Below are 22,068 nucleotides of genomic sequence, written 5' to 3'. Positions count from 1 at the left end.
CAGGTAGATATACATGAAGGTTAAACACGCCAGGTAGATATACATGAAGGTTAAACACGCCAGGTAGATACACATGAAGGTTAAACACGCCAGGTAGATATACATGAAGGTTAAACACGCCAGGTAGATATACATGAAGGTTAAACACGCCAGGTAGATATACATGAAGGTTAAACACGCCAGGTAGATATACATGAAGGTTAAACACGCCAGGTAGATATACATGAAGGTTAAACACGCCAGGTAGATATACATGAAGGTTAAACACGCCAGGTAGATATACATGAAGGTTAAACACGCCAGGTAGATATACATGAAGGTTAAACACGCCAGGTAGATATACATGAAGGTTAAACACGCCAGGTAGATATACATGAAGGTTAAACACGCAGGTAGATACACATGAAGGTTAAACACGCCAGGTAGATACACATGAAGGTTAAACACGCCAGGTAGATATACATGAAGGTTAAACACGCCAGGTAGATATACATGAAGGTTAAACACGCCAGGTAGATATACATGAAGGTTAAACACGCCAGGTAGATATACATGAAGGTTAAACACGCCAGGTAGATACACATGAAGGTTAAACACGCCAGGTAGATATACATGAAGGTTAAACACGCCAGGTAGATACACATGAAGGTTAAACACGCCAGGTAGATATACATGAAGGTTAAACACGCCAGGTAGATATACATGAAGGTTAAACACGCCAGGTAGATATACATGAAGGTTAAACACGCCAGGTAGATATACATGAAGGTTAAACACGCCAGGTAGATACACATGAAGGTTAAACACGCCAGGTAGATACACATGAAGGTTAAACACGCCAGGTAGATAAACATGAAGGTTAAACACGCCAGGTAGATATACATGAGGTTAAACACGCCAGGTAGATATACATGAAGGTTAAACACGCCAGGTAGATATACATGAAGGTTAAACACGCCAGGTAGATATACATGAAGGTTAAACACGCCAGGTAGATATACATGAAGGTTAAACACGCCAGGTAGATATACATGAAGGTTAAACACGCCAGGTAGATATACATGAAGGTTAAACACGCCAGGTAGATATACATGAAGGTTAAACACGCCAGGTAGATACACATGAAGGTTAAACACGCCAGGTAGATATACACATGAAGGTTAAACACGCCAGGTAGATATATACATGAAGGTTAAACACGCCAGGTAGATACACATGAAGGTTAAACACGCCAGGTAGATATACATGAAGGTTAAACACGCCAGGTAGATATACATGAAGGTTAAACACGCCAGGTAGATATACATGAAGGTTAAACACGCCAGGTAGATATACATGAAGGTTAAACACGCCAGGTAGATATACATGAAGGTTAAACACGCCAGGTAGATATACATGAAGGTTAAACACGCCAGGTAGATACACATGAAGGTTAAACACGCCAGGTAGATACACATGAAGGTTAAACACGCCAGGTAGATACACATGAAGGTTAAACACGCCAGGTAGATATACATGAAGGTTAAACACGCCAGGTAGATATACATGAAGGTTAAACACGCCAGGTAGATATACATGAAGGTTAAACACGCCAGGTAGATACACATGAAGGTTAAACACGCCAGGTAGATATACATGAAGGTTAAACACGCCAGGTAGATACACATGAAGGTTAAACACGCCAGGTAGATACACATGAAGGTTAAACACGCCAGGTAGATACACATGAAGGTTAAAACACGCCAGGTAGATATACATGAAGGTTAAACACGCCAGGTAGATATACATGAAGGTTAAACACGCCAGGTAGATATACATGAAGGTTAAACACGCCAGGTAGATATACATGAAGGTTAAACACGCCAGGTAGATATACATGAAGGTTAAACACGCCAGGTAGATATACATGAAGGTTAAACACGCCAGGTAGATATACATGAAGGTTAAACACGCCAGGTAGATACACATGAAGGTTAAACACGCCAGGTAGATACACATGAAGGTTAAACACGCCAGGTAGATATACATGAAGGTTAAACACGCCAGGTAGATACACATGAAGGTTAAACACGCCAGGTAGATATACATGAAAGGTTAAACACGCCAGGTAGATACACATGAAGGTTAAACACGCCAGGTAGATACACATGAAGGTTAAACACGCCAGGTAGATATACATGAAGGTTAAACACGCCAGGTAGATATACATGAAGGTTAAACACGCCAGGTAGATATACATGAAGGTTAAACACGCCAGGTAGATATACATGAAGGTTAAACACGCCAGGTAGATATACATGAAGGTTAAACACGCCAGGTAGATACACATGAAGGTTAAACACGCCAGGTAGATAACATGAAGGTAAACACGCCAGGTAGATACACATGAAGGTTAAACACGCCAGGTAGATATACATGAAGGTTAAACACGCCAGGTAGATACACATGAAGGTTAAACACGCCAGGTAGATATACATGAAGGTTAAACACGCCAGGTAGATACACATGAAGGTTAAACACGCCAGGTAGATATACACATGAAGGTTAAACACGCCAGGTAGATACACATGAAGGTTAAACACGCCAGGTAGATACACATGAAGGTTAAACACGCCAGGTAGATAACATGAAGGTTAAACACGCCAGGTAGATAACATGAAGGTTAAACACGCCAGGTAGATACACATGAAGGTTAAACACGCCAGGTAGATACACATGAAGGTTAAACACGCCAGGTAGATACACATGAAGGTTAAACACGCCAGGTAGATACACATGAAGGTTAAACACGCCAGGTAGATATACATGAAGGTTAAACACGCCAGGTAGATAACATGAAGGTTAAACACGCCAGGTAGATACACATGAAGGTTAAACACGCCAGGTAGATACACATGAAGGTTAAACACGCCAGGTAGATACACATGAAGGTTAAACACGCCAGGTAGATATACATGAAGGTTAAACACGCCAGGTAGATATACATGAAGGTTAAACACGCCAGGTAGATATACATGAAGGTTAAACACGCCAGGTAGATATACATGAAGGTTAAACACGCCAGGTAGATATACATGAAGGTTAAAACACGCCAGGTAGATACACATGAAGGTTAAACACGCCAGGTAGATATACATGAAGGTTAAACACGCCAGGTAGATATACATGAAGGTTAAACACGCCAGGTAGATACACATGAAGGTTAAACACGCCAGGTAGATATACATGAAGGTTAAACACGCCAGGTAGATACACATGAAGGTTAAACACGCCAGGTAGATACACATGAAGGTTAAACACGCCAGGTAGATACACATGAAGGTTAAACACGCCAGGTAGATATACATGAAGGTTAAACACGCCAGGTAGATACACATGAAGGTTAAACACGCCAGGTAGATACACATGAAGGTTAAACACGCCAGGTAGATATACATGAAGGTTAAACACGCCAGGTAGATACAAATGAAGGTTAAACACGCCAGGTAGATATACATGAAGGTTAAACACGCCAGGTAGATATACATGAAGGTTAAACACGCCAGGTAGATATACATGAAGGTTAAACACGCCAGGTAGATATACATGAAGGTTAAACACGCCAGGTAGATATACATGAAGGTTAAACACGCCAGGTAGATATACATGAAGGTTAAACACGCCAGGTAGATACACATGAAGGTTAAACACGCCAGGTAGATACACATGAAGGTTAAACACGCCAGGTAGATATACATGAAGGTTAAACACGCCAGGTAGATATACATGAAGGTTAAACACGCCAGGTAGATACACATGAAGGTTAAACACGCCAGGTAGATACACATGAAGGTTAAACACGCCAGGTAGATATACATGAAGGTTAAACACGCCAGGTAGATACACATGAAGGTTAAACACGCCAGGTAGATACACATGAAGGTTAAACACGCCAGGTAGATACACATGAAGGTTAAACACGCCAGGTAGATACACATGAAGGTTAAACACGCCAGGTAGATACACATGAAGGTTAAACACGCCAGGTAGATACACATGAAGGTTAAACACGCCAGGTAGATACACATGAAGGTTAAACACGCCAGGTAGATATACATGAAGGTTAAACACGCCAGGTAGATATACATGAAGGTTAAACACGCCAGGTAGATACACATGAAGGTTAAACACGCCAGGTAGATACACATGAAGGTTAAACACGCCAGGTAGATACACATGAAGGTTAAACACGCCAGGTAGATATACATGAAGGTTAAACACGCCAGGTAGATATACATGAAGGTTAAACACGCCAGGTAGATACACATGAAGGTTAAACACGCCAGGTAGATACACATGAAGGTTAAACACGCCAGGTAGATACACATGAAGGTTAAACACGCCAGGTAGATATACAGAAGGTTAAACACGCCAGGTAGATACACATGAAGGTTAAACACACCAGGTAGATATACATGAAGGTTAAACACGTCAGGTAGATACACATGAAGGTTAAACACGCCAGGTAGATACACATGAAGGTTAAACACGCCAGGTAGATACACATGAAGGTTAAACACGCCAGGTAGATACACATGAAGGTTAAACACGCCAGGTAGATATACATGAAGGTTAAACACGTCAGGTAGATACACATGAAGGTTAAACACGCCAGGTAGATATACATGAAGGTTAAACACGCCAGGTAGATATACATGAAGGTTAAACACGCCAGGTAGATACACATGAAGGTTAAACACGCCAGGTAGATACACATGAAGGTTAAACACGCCAGGTAGATATACATGAAGGTTAAACACGTCAGGTAGATACACATGAAGGTTAAACACGCCAGGTAGATATACATGAAGGTTAAACACGCCAGGTAGATATACATGAAGGTTAAACACGCCAGGTAGATACACATGAAGGTTAAACACGCCAGGTAGATACACATGAAGGTTAAACACGCCAGGTAGATATACATGAAGGTTAAACACGTCAGGTAGATACACATGAAGGTTAAACACGCCAGGTAGATACACATGAAGGTTAAACACGCCAGGTATATATACATGAAGGTTAAACACGCCAGGTAGATATACATGAAGGTTAAACACGCCAGGTAGATAAACATGAAGGTTAAACACACCAGGTAGATACACATGAAGGTTAAACACGCTAGGTAGATATACATGAAGGTATAACACGCCAGGTAGATACACATGAAGGTTAAACACGCCAGGTAGATATACATGAAGGTTAAACACGCCAGGTAGATACACATGAAGGTTAAACACGCCAGGTAGATATACATGAAGGTTAAACACGCCAGGTAGATACACATGAAGGTTAAACACACCAGGTAGATATACATGAAGGTTAAACACGTCAGGTAGATACACATGAAGGTTAAACACGCCAGGTAGATACACATGAAGGTTAAACACGCCAGGTAGATACACATGAAGGTTAAACACGCCAGGTAGATACACATGAAGGTTAAACACGCCAGGTAGATATACATGAAGGTTAAACACGTCAGGTAGATACACATGAAGGTTAAACACGCCAGGTAGATATACATGAAGGTTAAACACGCCAGGTAGATATACATGAAGGTTAAACACGCCAGGTAGATACACATGAAGGTTAAACACGCCAGGTAGATACACATGAAGGTTAAACACGCCAGGTAGATATACATGAAGGTTAAACACGTCAGGTAGATACACATGAAGGTTAAACACGCCAGGTAGATATACATGAAGGTTAAACACGCCAGGTAGATATACATGAAGGTTAAACACGCCAGGTAGATACACATGAAGGTTAAACACGCCAGGTAGATACACATGAAGGTTAAACACGCCAGGTAGATATACATGAAGGTTAAACACGTCAGGTAGATACACATGAAGGTTAAACACGCCAGGTAGATACACATGAAGGTTAAACACGCCAGGTATATATACATGAAGGTTAAACACGCCAGGTAGATATACATGAAGGTTAAACACCCCAGGTAGATATACAAGAAGGTTAAACACGCCAGGTAGATACACATGAAGGTTTAACACGCCAGGTAGATATACATGAAGGTTAAACACGCCAGGTAGATATACATGAAGGTTAAACACGGCAAACACAAAGAGTCAAACAAAAAATAAAGACATTGATCGATTCAACGTATGTGGTATATCGAAGCGTCTTACTTCTGATCATGAGTCACTAAAGTCCGGAAAGAATTCCTTTTGAACCCACCTCCAAAAATGGGAAAGAATTCCTTTTGAACCCCCCTACAAAAATGTTTTTATCTTGCTTTAGTCAAGTGTCTGAAATGGGTTCTTTTTGAGGGGTACCAAAAAAACATAAGGACATTTTTTGTCGAATCGCTATGATATAAGTGAAGTAATATGATGACCTCGTGATATAAAGGTGGCCTCAAAAAGGGACGTCGTGGGTATGGACATTTCATAGTCTGGCTTTTAAAGCTGTGAGTAGAACGAATACACGTACCCCGCCTACTATATATACCCTTAGACACCATTTTCTGTATAAAAAAAACCCAACTTTTAAAGATGTTCCATCGCGGACAGGGCATAAATGATACTCATCATTTTAACAATAATTGGTGTTTAATCGTATATAAATATGGCTAGTTAACATAAAAAATAATTTGAAATAATTTATTTTGCTTTTAGTGCATGCCCAATCAGTACTGCATTCCCATATAGGACATAGTGCCACGGAATTTTTTCGGGATGCAATTAATTATTCTTAATATTTAATATTGAGTAAAATTGGAAGCTCAACCCTTTAATGGTGATAACTGTGTAAAGTAAGTAACTTTTGTAACTGAAGAAAAATACTAATTCGTCTGCTCCTGTTTTTGATAGAGAAAAATTACCATTTGTCAGGGGTGGAGCATCTTTAAGCTACAATATCGCAGCTACCATTTGCACTGGAATTTTTTAATCAGAAAGAAAGGTTCTGATGTCTTCAATGGAATTGTAAACCGTCACCAACCACAGCTATAATGATATTTTTATTATCCACAACATTTGTGATACACATTTTTCTTCATTTCGAAGTCAGTACCATAAGAAATTGTCTTGTTGGTATTCTAATCATATTCGTCCTGCTTTAAAACAAATTGTTCATATCATATTCCTTTTGTCTTGGGGCCGCGGTGGCCGAGTGGTTAAGATGTCCCGACATATTACCACAAGCCCTCCACCTCTGGGATGCGGGTTCGAATCCCATGTGGGGCAGTTGCCAGGTACTGATCGCTGGTCGGTGGTTTTTCTCCGGGTACTCCGGCTTTCCTCCACCAACAAACCTGGCACGTCCTTACATGACCCTGGCTGTTAATTAATAAACTAAACTAAACTTTTGTTTGCTGGCGTTTGGAATTTTGTATTTCCTGTGACAAGTTGGATGTGTTGTTATATTACCATCTTATATAAAATATTATAAAAATGAAATGTGTTGTATGATATATGAGCTTCATTCACCTCCAACGTGAACTTTACTGACTGTATAAGAGGGTATCACCATTGACCAGTCTTATGGACTGGAGAGGTGTTCTATTTTCCATGTGGTTTAAGATTGATTTGAGGTTTTCTCAGTGTCATAAATATAAGGATCTGACATGAGTTTCCCTTCATATTAGAGTTATGATATATGAGTTTAGAATTTTTCATTATTTGTGAGCCTTTGGCGAGGAAAAAAAAAAAAAAATCGAAACAAGTACCAAAAATCAAATATGAAGGGAAAGAATGATAGATTCTATTTATCATATATTGACTAATATTTGCCTTTGTTTCTTCCCTTTTGAAGTTTTTAGAACTGCCAGATGATCAATCTATCGATCAGTTGAGATTCGGACCGTATCATTAGAAAACAAAAGTCTGTCAAGTGCCTTGTAATAACCAGTTTGAAAGATAACCAGTTTATTTTAAGCATTAATTTAGTTTTATTATGGATTTCATTAGTAAACCGTTACATGTAAAAGATTTATAACTGAAGCGACAAATTGAATGCAAGGGAAAGTGTTAAAATCTATCAACTTTGTAGCACATAAGCGACTACACAATTAACATTTTATATTGTGACATTTTCGTGACATCACAGATTGACGTTTGGCTCGAAAACATATTGTCTAACAGTCATTCATGGCTGTCATCATGCAGGACTGCCGGACGTCATTTTTTCATCGCTTTGAACTTCTACTGTTTGATTTAGGAGATTTGAAAGATGGTTTCATCAATTATCATGTTCTAATTGTTACGAGAAGGTGAAAATACTGATTTTACGCACCGTTATGAATCTCCTTCCCACAAGAGCCTACCGTTGGGATGACAAGAGTCACCATTTAAACAAATTTGTTCCTCTTTCCCCAATGATGTTTCTATGCTATAGAAGCGGTTTAAAGGAAATGTTGAGAGATGGAAGGACTGACAGACCAAATGGATGATGCACTTTGACGTAATCTCCATAAAAGGTGACGTTGAAAACAATCAAATTGGTTTAGGACATATTTAATTTAATGAGAGATGAAACAGACAAAATGCATTCCATGGTAAAATATATACAACACGTTTTGCACGTAATTTAAATTATACAGACAATTATCAACAAAATGAAAACTCCTTCATGCTACTATGTACTGAGTGTATTTTCATTGTTACTGGCCTGTAGACTGGAAGTGAGATGAGCTGGAAGTTTTAAAAATTCACTGAGATCCAAATCCTCAGAGTCATTGTCATTAATACTGTTATTGCACATATTGTCCTGGTCATCCAACAGAATCTGATTATCGTCTGTAAGTTCATCACTAGGTAGTTTGTTCTCAGGGGGCGGCGTTGGAGCCTTTAGATTAGTGTCTCCTGTGAGAGCATAGCCGACACCTAACGCAGAACGAACTCCCACCACACTGGCAATGCCTCTTGGATTGGCCTGAAACAATTAAACACAGAAATTAATAAAAAGGTTAAGAAGGAAGTTTAACAATGAAACACAGAAGATGTTGTGATAAACAGTGAGAGTGCTTGACTTTTAAATAATGTCAAATGACAGCTAGAGCCAACTGATGTGTAATATCTAACAACTACATACTAATGTCCATCACTAATGTCCATCACTATACTATCAGATGTCAAACTCTGTACAACACATATACAGATGTACCATCATCAAGAGTCCGACATCCTATTCAAATAAGTGGCCTCTCTATAAGCTCCCCTCCCTCAATTTCACTGAACTCAAATATTATGCAGACCGAAAACATGAAAATCTTAGTTGTTTTATTGTATTTCATTTCTTTTTGTAAACTGATTTATAGCTTACTTAGTGCAAAACTTTTATGAAAGGCTAGTCCAAATTTTGTTATATTAAGAGTCCCTCCCCCCCCCCCTTATTTTTATTTTTTTAAAGCTTATTTGGTAAAATACGGTAATGTGGTTTTTTATGCCACAGTCGAAGATGTCTAATGAAATTTTCCTTGAAATCAATCAAAGTCATCTAAATTGATGGCACATGTATAGACTGATTTCATGTATTGTCTTTTGTGTTTTATCACATAATCCGCCTGATATCCAGTGATTTCGCCCGTGTAATATTTTTGCGTATGTCACTAGTGTAATATGACCTGGATCGATTTTCATTGACTAGAAATTCATTGTGTCGTCAGACAGAAACAATAAAATGATGTCAGGAAAAATGACATGATGCCAGGATTACAATGACCGCGGGACAAAATGGCAGCTTCTGCTGAATTTTCGGAATACATTTTGACGTAAATTCTTTGTTATGTAGGTATTTGTAGTTATGTGATAAAAATTTATAGTTATGTGATAAAAAGTATCTTAAAATTGTGTTCATTTCATATGAGATTTTATGAAAATTGTCTCGAAGTTTTAATGTTTGCTCGCCAAGGCTTGCAAAAATAAAATCTTTTTAGACTTGTTTCATAAAACCTCATATGAAATGAACACTCATGTAAGATCCTATATATATCACATAACTACAAGGAAATTACAATCCTTATGTCTGGAACACATTTGTTCTCAATGGCAAGATGGCAAAACTCTTGAATTTGCTTTGGAAACCTTAATTTGTGAAGTTATTCATTGGCAATGTTTTATGCGCGCTTATAACTTAATTTTCTCAGTAATGAGTCACTACTAACTAATTTCACAGTAACATGACATTGGCGTAAGAAGATGAAAAGTAATGGCAGGCGTATAATAAGGTCGTCAAGATATTTTGTATACTTTTTTCATATAATTTTTTTTAATACATCATTACATAAAATCCTTGTACACATCTATAGACAGTGGCGTCGCTAACAGGAAATTAATGAGTATGAAAATTGGCCAAATCAGCATGCGAATGCCGAAGGCGCGAGTATTTTGGGGGTTCAGGGGTCTCCCTCCGGGTAAAAATATGACGAGTTAGAATGGCTGAGATGAGATTTCACGACGTATTTGATGATTTTGTGAGCACCGAAGGCGAAAGAATTTGGTGTTTGGGGGGTCCAGTGGTCTCCCCCAGGAAAAAATATTACGATGTAAAATGGCTGAGATGAGTTTTACGATGTATTTTGATGATTTTAAAGTGTTCTTAACGTGGTAATTTTTCAATTTAAAGTTACCTGCATTTAGATATGATAATTGTGAATGTCGTCGTATCATTATGCAACACTGCTCGATCTGAACATACCGGCGTCACACCATCGGCATATTGTTGTGTAACTCAAAATAATAATTAATTGTCTTGCCAAGACTTATAAAAATTAATCTTTTAATGGTCCATGTGTATTGAATTTTTATTAACAAAGGTTTGAATATTACATGTTTAAACGTTATAGGAAATGCGCCTCACAGATGAAGTATTAAAAATGTGCAGAGTAGGACCTTTTATTCTTTCAAATGTGCATATTTAGAACATTTTTGTCGGCGAAATGACTTCTTTGCAATCCCCCCCCCCCCTCCTGCTTCCTATGCCCCCTGCATAAGACAATAAACAGATATGTACATGTAAGGAAAGACAACTCAGGGTAGAGGCTCCATGTAATAAATATTATCATTAGTGAAATGATTTGACTAATACTTACTGATTTTGCAAGCTCCGTCAATTCTTTTGTTACTTTTTGGGCTGAAAACAGACAAAAATAATGTAACCTCAATGCCATATTTAGATTACTTTTATAAAACACGTGCACATTTCATTTGAGTACATTTCGCATAAACAAGTATTAGAAGGGTAATTTGACAGATCGCCAGGCGGTCGACAGCCAGGCATCATGCTTGCACACACTCAGAACACAAGTGGTAGATAGTAATCATTATAAAAGATGTAAATATCATGGGAAAAAATTATCCATTAGGATTCAACCAGCTTCCGAAAATCAAAATGCTATTTTTATACCCCTGCAGGTAAGATAGAATATGGATAACCATCCGGATTAATTTGATCAAAACAGACTAATGTTTCCTTTAACCAAAGTAGCTGTTTCTTTTTCTTAAGGCCCAGGTACAAGTTCAGAGGTGTGTGAGGAAGGTATGCTGCTGAGTCGTATTCAATCCAGAAAAGGTCTGCTGTAATATCATTCAGGTATAGGCTGGGCGCGTGTCTTCTGAATCCAACTTCACATTTGAATTCGGGACTTTTGGTGTTACAGCAGAGAGTTCGGTAAAACAAATTATATAACATTACTTTATATAATGTGTCGTTTTTTGTCAGAAATGACATTATGGATCGGCAATATTGGCGATCATAGTTTCACAACTAAAAATTGTTAGGAATTTTGTTGTATTAGAATGTTTAGAGTAATTAAGTAGATCTGTACAAAATAGGTATATCTGGTTGAGATTTCTTTTGATGTAGTAGGAAGTGATTATGGACACTTTTATGTAGGCTTATCTAACAGAATTATCCTTTTATTGTTACCCATTTATCTGTCACATGTCACTCAATAGAGTTAATTATGGTATTATTGTCAACACTGTTGGGTCAGAACTTGTAGGACCAGTTGAGTACCCCCAAGGTAAATAGTATTAATTGTCATTGATGATTGTTTAGCTCCGCCCATATTGAAATTGTCAGACCACACCCATTCATTGCCTAATTAAGGAATTAGCCAATGAGATTTAGGATATGGGACAAGTTTAATTATAATGAAGAATAGGATTAATATAGAAGTTAGAGAGTTGAACAGTAGAGAGTCGGAGTTAGAACAGAGAGAGTGAAGGACAATCAGGAGTGGAGAGTCAGAGAACATGGAGAGCTTAATAATTATTGTAATTTAATATTTCGGAACTTTTGGCAGTCACCTACAATAAACAAAATATGGAACCAGGAACTTTGTTGTGTTGGTAAATCATGGTCTAATTAACTAACCATGCCATGGACACTGGTACTCTCAACCATCAGGGGAGATAAGCTAATTCCCCCCAAAGCAAAATGTGTTGTCCCCTGATGGTGTAGTACAAGGAGCTCACCGAAGACCCCAGCAAGCTGCCCAGCAGCAGTAACGACTCGGTGGAAGATTCGATTATACTGAATAACACAGAGACAGATTCTATATAAAATCTATTATACTGAATAACACAGAGACAGATTCTATATAAAATCTATTATACTGAATAACACAGAGACAGATTCTATATAAAATCTATTATACTGAATAACACAGAGACAGATTCTATATAAAATCTATTATACTGAATAACACAGAGACAGATTCTATATAAAATCTATTATACTGAATAACACAGAGACAGATTCTATATCAAAATTGTCTATTATACTGAATAACACAGTAGACAGATTCTATATAAAATCTATTATACTGAATAACACAGAGACAGATTCTTGATATAAGAAAATATATATTAGTGAATAGAATACAACAGAGACCGATTCTATATAAAAATCTATATATTCTGAAATAAACATAGAGGGACAGATTCTAGATATAAATCTATTATAACTGAATATTCACAGAGTTGCAAGATTCTTATAAAAAATCTTATCTTTGATGTTAATTATCCTGAGATTAACACAGAGACAGATATCTCTATATAAAATCTCAATTATACTGGAATAACACAAGAGTCAGGATTCGCTTTATAAAATCATATTATACTGAAAAAAACAGCAGGGACAGAATTTCTTATTATCCAAGGATCCTCATTAGAACTTGAATAACACCAGAGAAGATTCTAGATGCAAAGACAGATTATACAGAATAACACAGAGAATGATTCTATATTAAAATCTATTATACGAATAACTACAGTGAGGACAGAATTCTATATGTAAATATGTGCTCGTGTATACTGAATAAACCACTGAGACAGTTTTTATATAAAAATTCTATATCTACTAAATACACAGAGTACATAGCATTCTATATCAAATCTCATATTTTAACGTGGAGAGAGGAAAAAACGTGATATAAACACAGAGACAGTATTCTTTATAAAAGACTCTGATTATGTGCTGAATAAACAGACAGAGCAGATTTCTCTATTTAAAATCTAATTATACTGAATAACACAGAGAAAAATTCTAGATAGTAACTATTAGACTGAGAGGAAAAAAGTGATATCACACAGTGGACAGATTCTATCATAATATCTAGTTATTACTGAAGAGTGAGAAAAGAATAGTGATATAAACACCAGCAGACAGTATTACTATATAAAAATAGATTATTCTGAATAACACATGAGACAGATTCTATATAAAAATCATATTCATACTGATTAACACAAAGGGACAGATTCTTATCAATCTGCAATATCTAATTGTTACTGAAGAGATTAAACACCAGAGAGACAGATTTCTGTATAACACACTATTAGACAGTATTCTATAGTAAAATATTCTATTATAACTGAATAACACAGAGACAGGTTCTATTTTAAATTCATATGTTTACATGGATAGAGGAAAAAAGTAGAATATTAACAGTCAGAGAGACAGGTTTTCTATATAAAATTCTATTATAATGGTTATAATTACAGAGGACAGATTCTTTATCTAAAATCTATGATTATATGAAGAGGAAAGATAGTGATGATATAACACAGAGACAGATTCTATATAAAATTCTATTATACTGACAGACAGAGTGATGAAAAGAGTTGATTATAAACACAGAGGACAGATATCTATATAAAATATATTATACTGAATAACACAGAGACAGATTCTATAATGATAAATCTATTATACTGAAATAACACAGAGACAGATTTCTATATATAAATCTATTTATACTGAAGAGGCAAAAAGTGGAATTAAAACTCACTGAGACGCAGAATTCATATATAAAATCTATTATTTATATGAATAACACAGAGACACGATTCTCTTGATGATAAAATCTATTATAACTGAATAAACACAGAGTACAAGATTCTATATCAAAATCTATTATACTGAGAGGAAAAAAAGTGATATAACACACGAGACAGATTCTATAAAAAATCTATTATGACTGAATAACACAGAGACTGAGACAGATTCTATATAAAATCTATTATACTGAAAGGAAAAAAGTAACTATAACAGAGGACAGATTATATATTAAAATCTATTATACTGAAATAACACAGAGACAGATTCTTATTTAAAATTCTATTATAACTGAAGAGGAATAGTAAATGTGGAAAAGAAGCACAGAGACAGATTCTATATAAATCTATTATACTGAATAAACACAGAGACCAGATTCTATATAAAATATTCTATTATACTGAATAATAACAGAGACAGATTCTATATAAAATCTATTATACTGAAGAGAGGAGAAAAAAAGTGATATAACTACAGAGACAGAGGATGCTATATAAAATATATATATACTGAATAACACAAGAGAAGCATGATTCTATATAAAAAAATCCATTATACTGAATATATCAATGAGACAGATTCATGTTATATAAAATCTATTATACTGAAGAGGAAAAAAACAGTCGATATAACACAGAGACACAGATGTCTATATAAAATCTTTTATACTGAAGAGGAAACACGTGATATAAGTCACAGAGGACAGAGTCTATATAAATTCTATTATTTACTGAATAACACAGAGACAGATTCTATATAAAAATCCTATTATACTGAAGAGGAAAAAAAGAAGTGAATATAACACAGAGACAGATTCTATATAAAATCTATTATACTGAATAACACAGCTAGACAGATTCTATATAAAAATCTATTATACTGATTGGAATGAGGAAAAAACCAGAGTGATTATAACACAGAGACAGGTTCTATATAAAATCTATTATACTACTGAATAACACAGAGACAGAATTAGATAAAATATATATATAAAATATATATATACTGAAGAGGAAAAAAGTGATATAACACTGAGAGCAGATTATATATAAAATATTATTATACTTGAAGAGGAAAAAAGTGATATAAACCACAGAGACAGATTCTATATAAAATCTCATTATACTGACATAAACACAGAGACAGATGTTATATAAATCTATTATACTGAAGAGGTAAAAGTAGTGATATAACACAGAGACAGATTCTATATAAAATCTATTATACTGAATATTACAGATGACTTCGATATCAAGGGAATACTGAAGAGGAAAAAAAGTGATATAACACAGAGACAGATTCTATATAAAATCTATTATACTGAAAGAGGAAAAAAAGTGATATAACAACAGAGACAGATTCTATATATAAAATTTATGTATACTGACTAAGTCATCACAGAGACAGATTCTATATAAAACCCCCCCCCCCCCCCCCCCCCCCCCCCCCAAGAGATATAACACAGAGACAGATTTTATATAAAATCTATCTATATGAAGAGGAAAAAGAAGTGATATGTACACTACAGAGAAGATTCTTATATATAAATGAATTAGGAAAAAGTGTTATAACACAGAGAAAGATTCTATATAAAATCTATTATACTGATAGAGGAAAAAAAAAGTGGATTTAAACACAGAGAAAGAATCTATTTAAATCTTTTTATACTGAATAAATACAGAGACAGATTCTATATAAAATCTATTATACTGAATAGAGGGAAAAACGTGATATAAAACAGAGACAGATTCTATATAAAATCTAGATTTATACTGAGAGGAAACACATGTGATATAAACACAGAGACAGGAATTCTATATAAAATTATATATTATACTGAATAAAACTCAGAGACAAGATTCTATATAAAAGTCTATTATACTGAAGAGGAAAAAGATTGATATTAAACAGGAGACAGATTCTATATAAAATGATATTATTTATACTGAAATCTAGGAAAAAAGTGATCATTACACAGAGACAGATTCTATATAAAATCGCTATTATTACTGAATAACACAGAGACAGGATTCTATATAAAATCTAGAGTTATACTGAAGAGGGAAAAATGTGATATAACACAGAGAGACAGATTCTATATAAAATCTATTATACTGAAGAGGAAAAACTTGAATATAACACAGAGGACAGTTTTATATAATAAATCTTTTATAATGAATAACACAGAGACAGATTCTATATAAAAATCTCCATTATACTGAAGAGGAAAAAAGTGATATAACACAGAGACAGATTCTATATAAATTATATTATACTGAATATCACAGAGCACTTCTATCTAAAATATAAAATCTGATAACACAGAGGACAGAATTCGTTAAGTGATAAAATCTATTATAGTGAATATCAAAATCTAGAAAGTGATCAGACTAACACAGAGACAGATTCTATGGTAAAATCTATTGTATACTGAAGGAGGAAAAAAGTGATATAATAACAGAGAGACAGGATTCTATATAGAAAATCTTATTATACTGATATGACACAGAGGACGAGATTCTATATAAATAATCTATTATACTGAATAAACACAGAGACAGTGATTCTATATAAAAATCTCTTATACTTGAATAACACAGAGACATATTCTATATAAAATCTATTATAATACTGAACACGGAGACAGAAATAAAGTCTTATTTATAACCCAAGAGGACAGATTCATATATAAAATTATATTATATTGAATAACACAGAGACAGATTCTATATAAAATCTATTATACTGAATAACACAGAGACAGATTCTATATAAAATCTATTATACTGAAGAGGAAAAAAGTGATATAACACAGAGACAGATTCTATATAAAATCTATTATACTGAATAACACAGAGACAGGATTCTATATTAATATCTATTCTTACTGAATAAAAAGTGATACTGAACAGAGACAGAATCTAATATAAAATTTATTATACTGAATAACACAGAGACAGATTCTATATAAAATCTATTATACTAGAATAAAAAATCAGAAGACACAGAGACAGCTTCTATATAAAATCTATATTATACTGAATAATCACAAGAGACAGATTCTATATAAAATGTCTATTATAACTGGAAGAGACACAAAAAGTGAAATTTACAGAGAGGACATATTCTATATAAAATCTATTATACTGAATAACACAAGAGACAGATTCTATATAAAATCTATTATACTGAGTAGGGGAAAAAGTGATATATAACACAGAGACAGATTCTATATAAAAATCTATTATACTGAATGAAGGAACCAAGACTATGACACAGAGACAGATTCAATATATAATCTATGTAGTATTACTGAATAAAATAAGAGTGATTAAAGATTTTACTATTAAATCCAAAACACAGGAGTGAAAAAGTCTATAACCAACAGAGACAGATTCTATTATAAATCCATTTATGAGGAAAAGGTTAAAAATGATATTACACAGAGACCGAATTCGTATATAAAATCTATTATTCTGACACAGAGGAAAGAATAAAATGATATAACTGAACAAAGCAACAGGACAGATTCTATATAAAATCTATTATTCTGAAGAGGAAAAAAAAGTGATATTACTGAGAGGACAGATTCTATATAAATATTATTATACTGAAGAGGAGAAAATACGTGGATATAACATCAGGAGACAGATTCTATATAAAATCTATTATACTGAAATAAAACAAAGAGACTAGTTTCTATCTAAAATCTCATTATACTAGAAGAGGAATAAAAAGGGTGATATAACACAGAGACAGATTCTATATAAAATCTATTATACTGAAGAGGAAAAAAGTGATATAACACAAACCCAGAGACAGGTATGTCTATATAAAAATCTATTATACTGAATAGAACACAGAGAAGATTCTATATCAAAATTATTATACTGAAGAGGAAAGTAAAAGTGATATAAACACAGAGACAGATTCTATATAAAATTCTATTATACTGAAGAGGAAAAAAGTGATATAAACACAGAGACAGAATCTATATAAAAATATATTATACTGAAGAGGACCCCCTGATATAACACAGAGACAGATTCTATATAAAATCTATTATACTGAATAAAACACAGAGAGAGTCTATATATAAAATCTATTATACTGAAGAGGAAAAAAAGTGATATAACACAGACAGATTCTATTTATAAATCTATTATACTGAATATACAACAGAGACACAGTTCTATATTAAAATCTATTATACTGAAGACACAGGAAAAAAAAAAATGTGATATAACACAGAGACAGATTTCTATAGTAAAATATATTATTATAAGGGACTGAATAAACATACAGAGGACAGATTCTATTAAAAATATATTATACTGACAGAGGAAAAAAAGTGATTATAACACAGAGACAGAAAATTCTATTATACTGATATAAAACAGATTCTATTATAACATGGAATAACACAGAGACAGATTCTATATAAAATCTATTATACTGAAGAGGAAAAAAATGGATATTGACACAGAGACAGATTCTATGTAAAATCTATTATACTGATGAAGTGACACAGATAGACAGAATTCTATATTACTAAAAATATATTATACTGAGAGGAAAATGCGGGACAGATTTTATAAAAAAACCACCGAGACGATCTATATTAAAATCTATGATATAACACAGAGACAGATTCTATATAAAAATTTATTATTTATTAGTGAAGAAAAGTGGAAAAAGAAGATGATATATATTGACTACACAGAGACAGATTAAGAAATTCTATATATAAATAAAACAATTATAATTAAAATTGATTATACTGAGGAAAAAGTGAAATTACACAGAGACAGATTCAGATATAAATCTTATTATACTGAAGAGAAAAATCGTCGATATAACACAGAGGACAGATTCTATATAAAATCTATAGAATACTGAATATCACAGAGGGGAGCACGATTCTATAATAATGTCCATTATACTGAAGAGAAAAAATGTGGGTAATATACACAGAGACAGATTCTATATAAAATCTATTATACTGAAGAGGAAAAAAAAGTGATATTAACACAGAGGACAGTTTCTATATATAAAATCTATTATACTGAATATAACACAGAGACAGATTCTATAAAAAAATCTATTATACTGAAGAGGAAAAAAAGGTTGATATAACACAGAGACAGATTCGTTATAAAATCTATATAAAATCTATTATACTGAGAGGAAAAAAGATGATATATTAACAGAGGACAGAATCTATATAAAATATATTATACTGAATAACACAGAGACAGATTCTATATAAAATCTATTATACTGAATAACACAGAGACAGATTCTATATAAAATCTATTCATACTGAAGAGGTAAAAAGTGATATTACACAGAGACAGATTCTATATAAAATCTATTATAGGAAAAAAGAGATATAACACAGAGACAGAAATCTATATAAGAAATCTATTATACTGAAGTACACACAAGAGAACAGGATTCTATATAAAAATTATTTATATTATTACACTGAAAACAGATTCTATATAAAATCAATTATACTGAGGAACACAGAGACAGGTTCTATATAAAATCTTTATTATACTGAGAGAGGAAAAAATTTATGATACTGAATAACACAGAGACAGTTTGTCTATATAAAATCTATTATACTGAAGAGTCAAAAACAGATTCGTATAACATAGAGTACAGGGTTCTATATAAATATTTATTATCTGGAAGAGGAAAAAATGTGCATATAACAAAGAGTACAGAATATAAACACTCTTTAGAGACAGGTTCAGATTCTATAAAATCTATGTCTAACTGAATAAACACAGAGACAGATTCTATATAAAATCTATACTATACTGAAGAGGAAAAAAGTGATATATAACACAGAGACAGATTCTATATAAAATCTATTATACTGAAGTAGGAAAAGGAGTGATATAACACAGAGACAGATTCTATATAAAATCTATTATATACTGAATAACACAGAGGGGAAAGATTTGTATATAAAATCCAGTTATATGAAGACTAAAAAGTGATATATACACAGAGGACAGATTCTATATAAAAAATCTATTATACTGAAGGAGGAAAAAATATTATACTGAATAACACTAGAGACAGATTCTATATAAAATCTATTATACTGAATAAACACAGAGAAGTATTCTATAAAAAAGTCCATTATGACTGTGAAGAGAAAAAGTGCATATATAAATAACACAGAGACAGATTTCTATATAAATCTATTATACTGAAGAGGGAAAACAGTGATATATAACAGAGGACAGATTCTATATAAAATTATTATACTGAATAACACAGAGAAAAGATTCTATATCAAAGAAGATTCTATAAGAGGAAAATCTATGATATAACACAGAGACAGATTCTATATAAAAATCCCATATATACTGAAGAGGAAAAAGTGATATTACACAGAGACAGGTTCTATATAAAATATATTATACTGAAAAACACAGAGACAGATATTCTATATATAAGATCTATTAAAATTAACTGAATAACACAGAGGACAGATTCTATATAAAATCTATTATCAATGCTGAACAGAGGCTGAAAAGTGAAATCTATTACACAGAGGACAAATTATTTTACACAGAGACAGGTTTTCTATATAAAAATCTATTATACTGAGAGGAAAATAAAACATGAATATAAACACAGAGACAGAATTCTATATAAAATCTATTATACTGAATAAACACAGAGACAGATTTCTATATAAAATCTATTATGACTGAAAAAGTGATATAAAAACAGAGACAGGTTCTATACACAGAGACAGACTGAATCTATATAAAATCTATATTATACTGTAGTAGGGAAAAAAGTGATATAACACAGAGACAGTGATTCTATATAAATGATCTATGTACTGAAGAGGAAAAAAGAGACATAGTGATATAACAATGAGACACAGAATCTATATAGAAATGATATTATTGATACTTAACACAGAGACAGATTCTATTTAAACATATCTATGATACTGAAGAGGAAAAAAATGTGATATAAACACAGAGACAGATTCTATATAAAATCATATTATTACTGAAGAGGAAAAATAGTGATATAACACAGAGACAGATTCTATATAAAAATCTATATATACTGAAAGATAAAAGACGAGAGACAGATCATCTGAAAACTAACATCTATTATACTTGAATAAACACAGAGACCAGGATTCTAGTATATAATAATCTATTATACTGAAGAGGGAAAAAAGTGATATAACACAGAGACAGATCTATATAAAAATCTATTATATGAAGAAGGAAAAAGTGTGATATTACCACAGAGACAGAAATCTATATAAAATATATTATACTCTGAATAACACTGAGGACAGATTCTATATAAATTATTATACTGAAGAGGAAAAAAGTGATATAACACAGGAGACAGATTCTATATAAAATACCTATTATACTGAAGAGGAAAAAAGTTGATAATAACACAGAGACAGATTCTATAATAAAATCTATTATATTAAAGAGGAATAACACAACACAGAGACAGATATCTATATAAATCTATTATACTGATTATAATACAGAGACAGATTCTATATCAAATCTATTATACTGAAGAGGAAAAAAGTGATATATCACCGCACGAGCCAGATTCTATATAAAATCTATTATACTGTAAGAGGAAAAACGTGTGATATAACACAGAGACAGATTTCTATATAAAATATATCTATACTGAGAACAACGA

General features: G+C 33.3%; 1 protein-coding gene across 1 annotated transcript in view; it reads right to left on the bottom strand.

Moving 5' to 3' along the window:
• Positions 1-8,506: 8,506 nt before the first annotated feature.
• The window catches only part of LOC138316831 (bromodomain-containing protein 9-like), a 66,152-nt gene continuing 52,590 nt past the window's right edge, over positions 8,507-22,068 (bottom strand). The window contains exons 10-11 of the mRNA XM_069258486.1: positions 11,099-11,139; positions 8,507-8,940 (exon numbers count right to left, since the gene is read on the bottom strand). Of these exons, the coding sequence (XP_069114587.1) occupies positions 8,644-8,940; positions 11,099-11,139 (338 nt within the window). The 3' untranslated portion in view covers positions 8,507-8,643. The remainder of the gene's footprint in view (positions 8,941-11,098; positions 11,140-22,068) is intronic.

The sequence above is a fragment of the Argopecten irradians genome, chromosome 2 (assembly GCF_041381155.1).
Source record: "Argopecten irradians isolate NY chromosome 2, Ai_NY, whole genome shotgun sequence".
NCBI lineage: Eukaryota > Metazoa > Mollusca > Bivalvia > Pectinida > Pectinidae > Argopecten > Argopecten irradians.
Note: the sequence above shows the minus strand (reverse complement) of the source record. Positions and strands in the feature narration are given on the sequence as shown.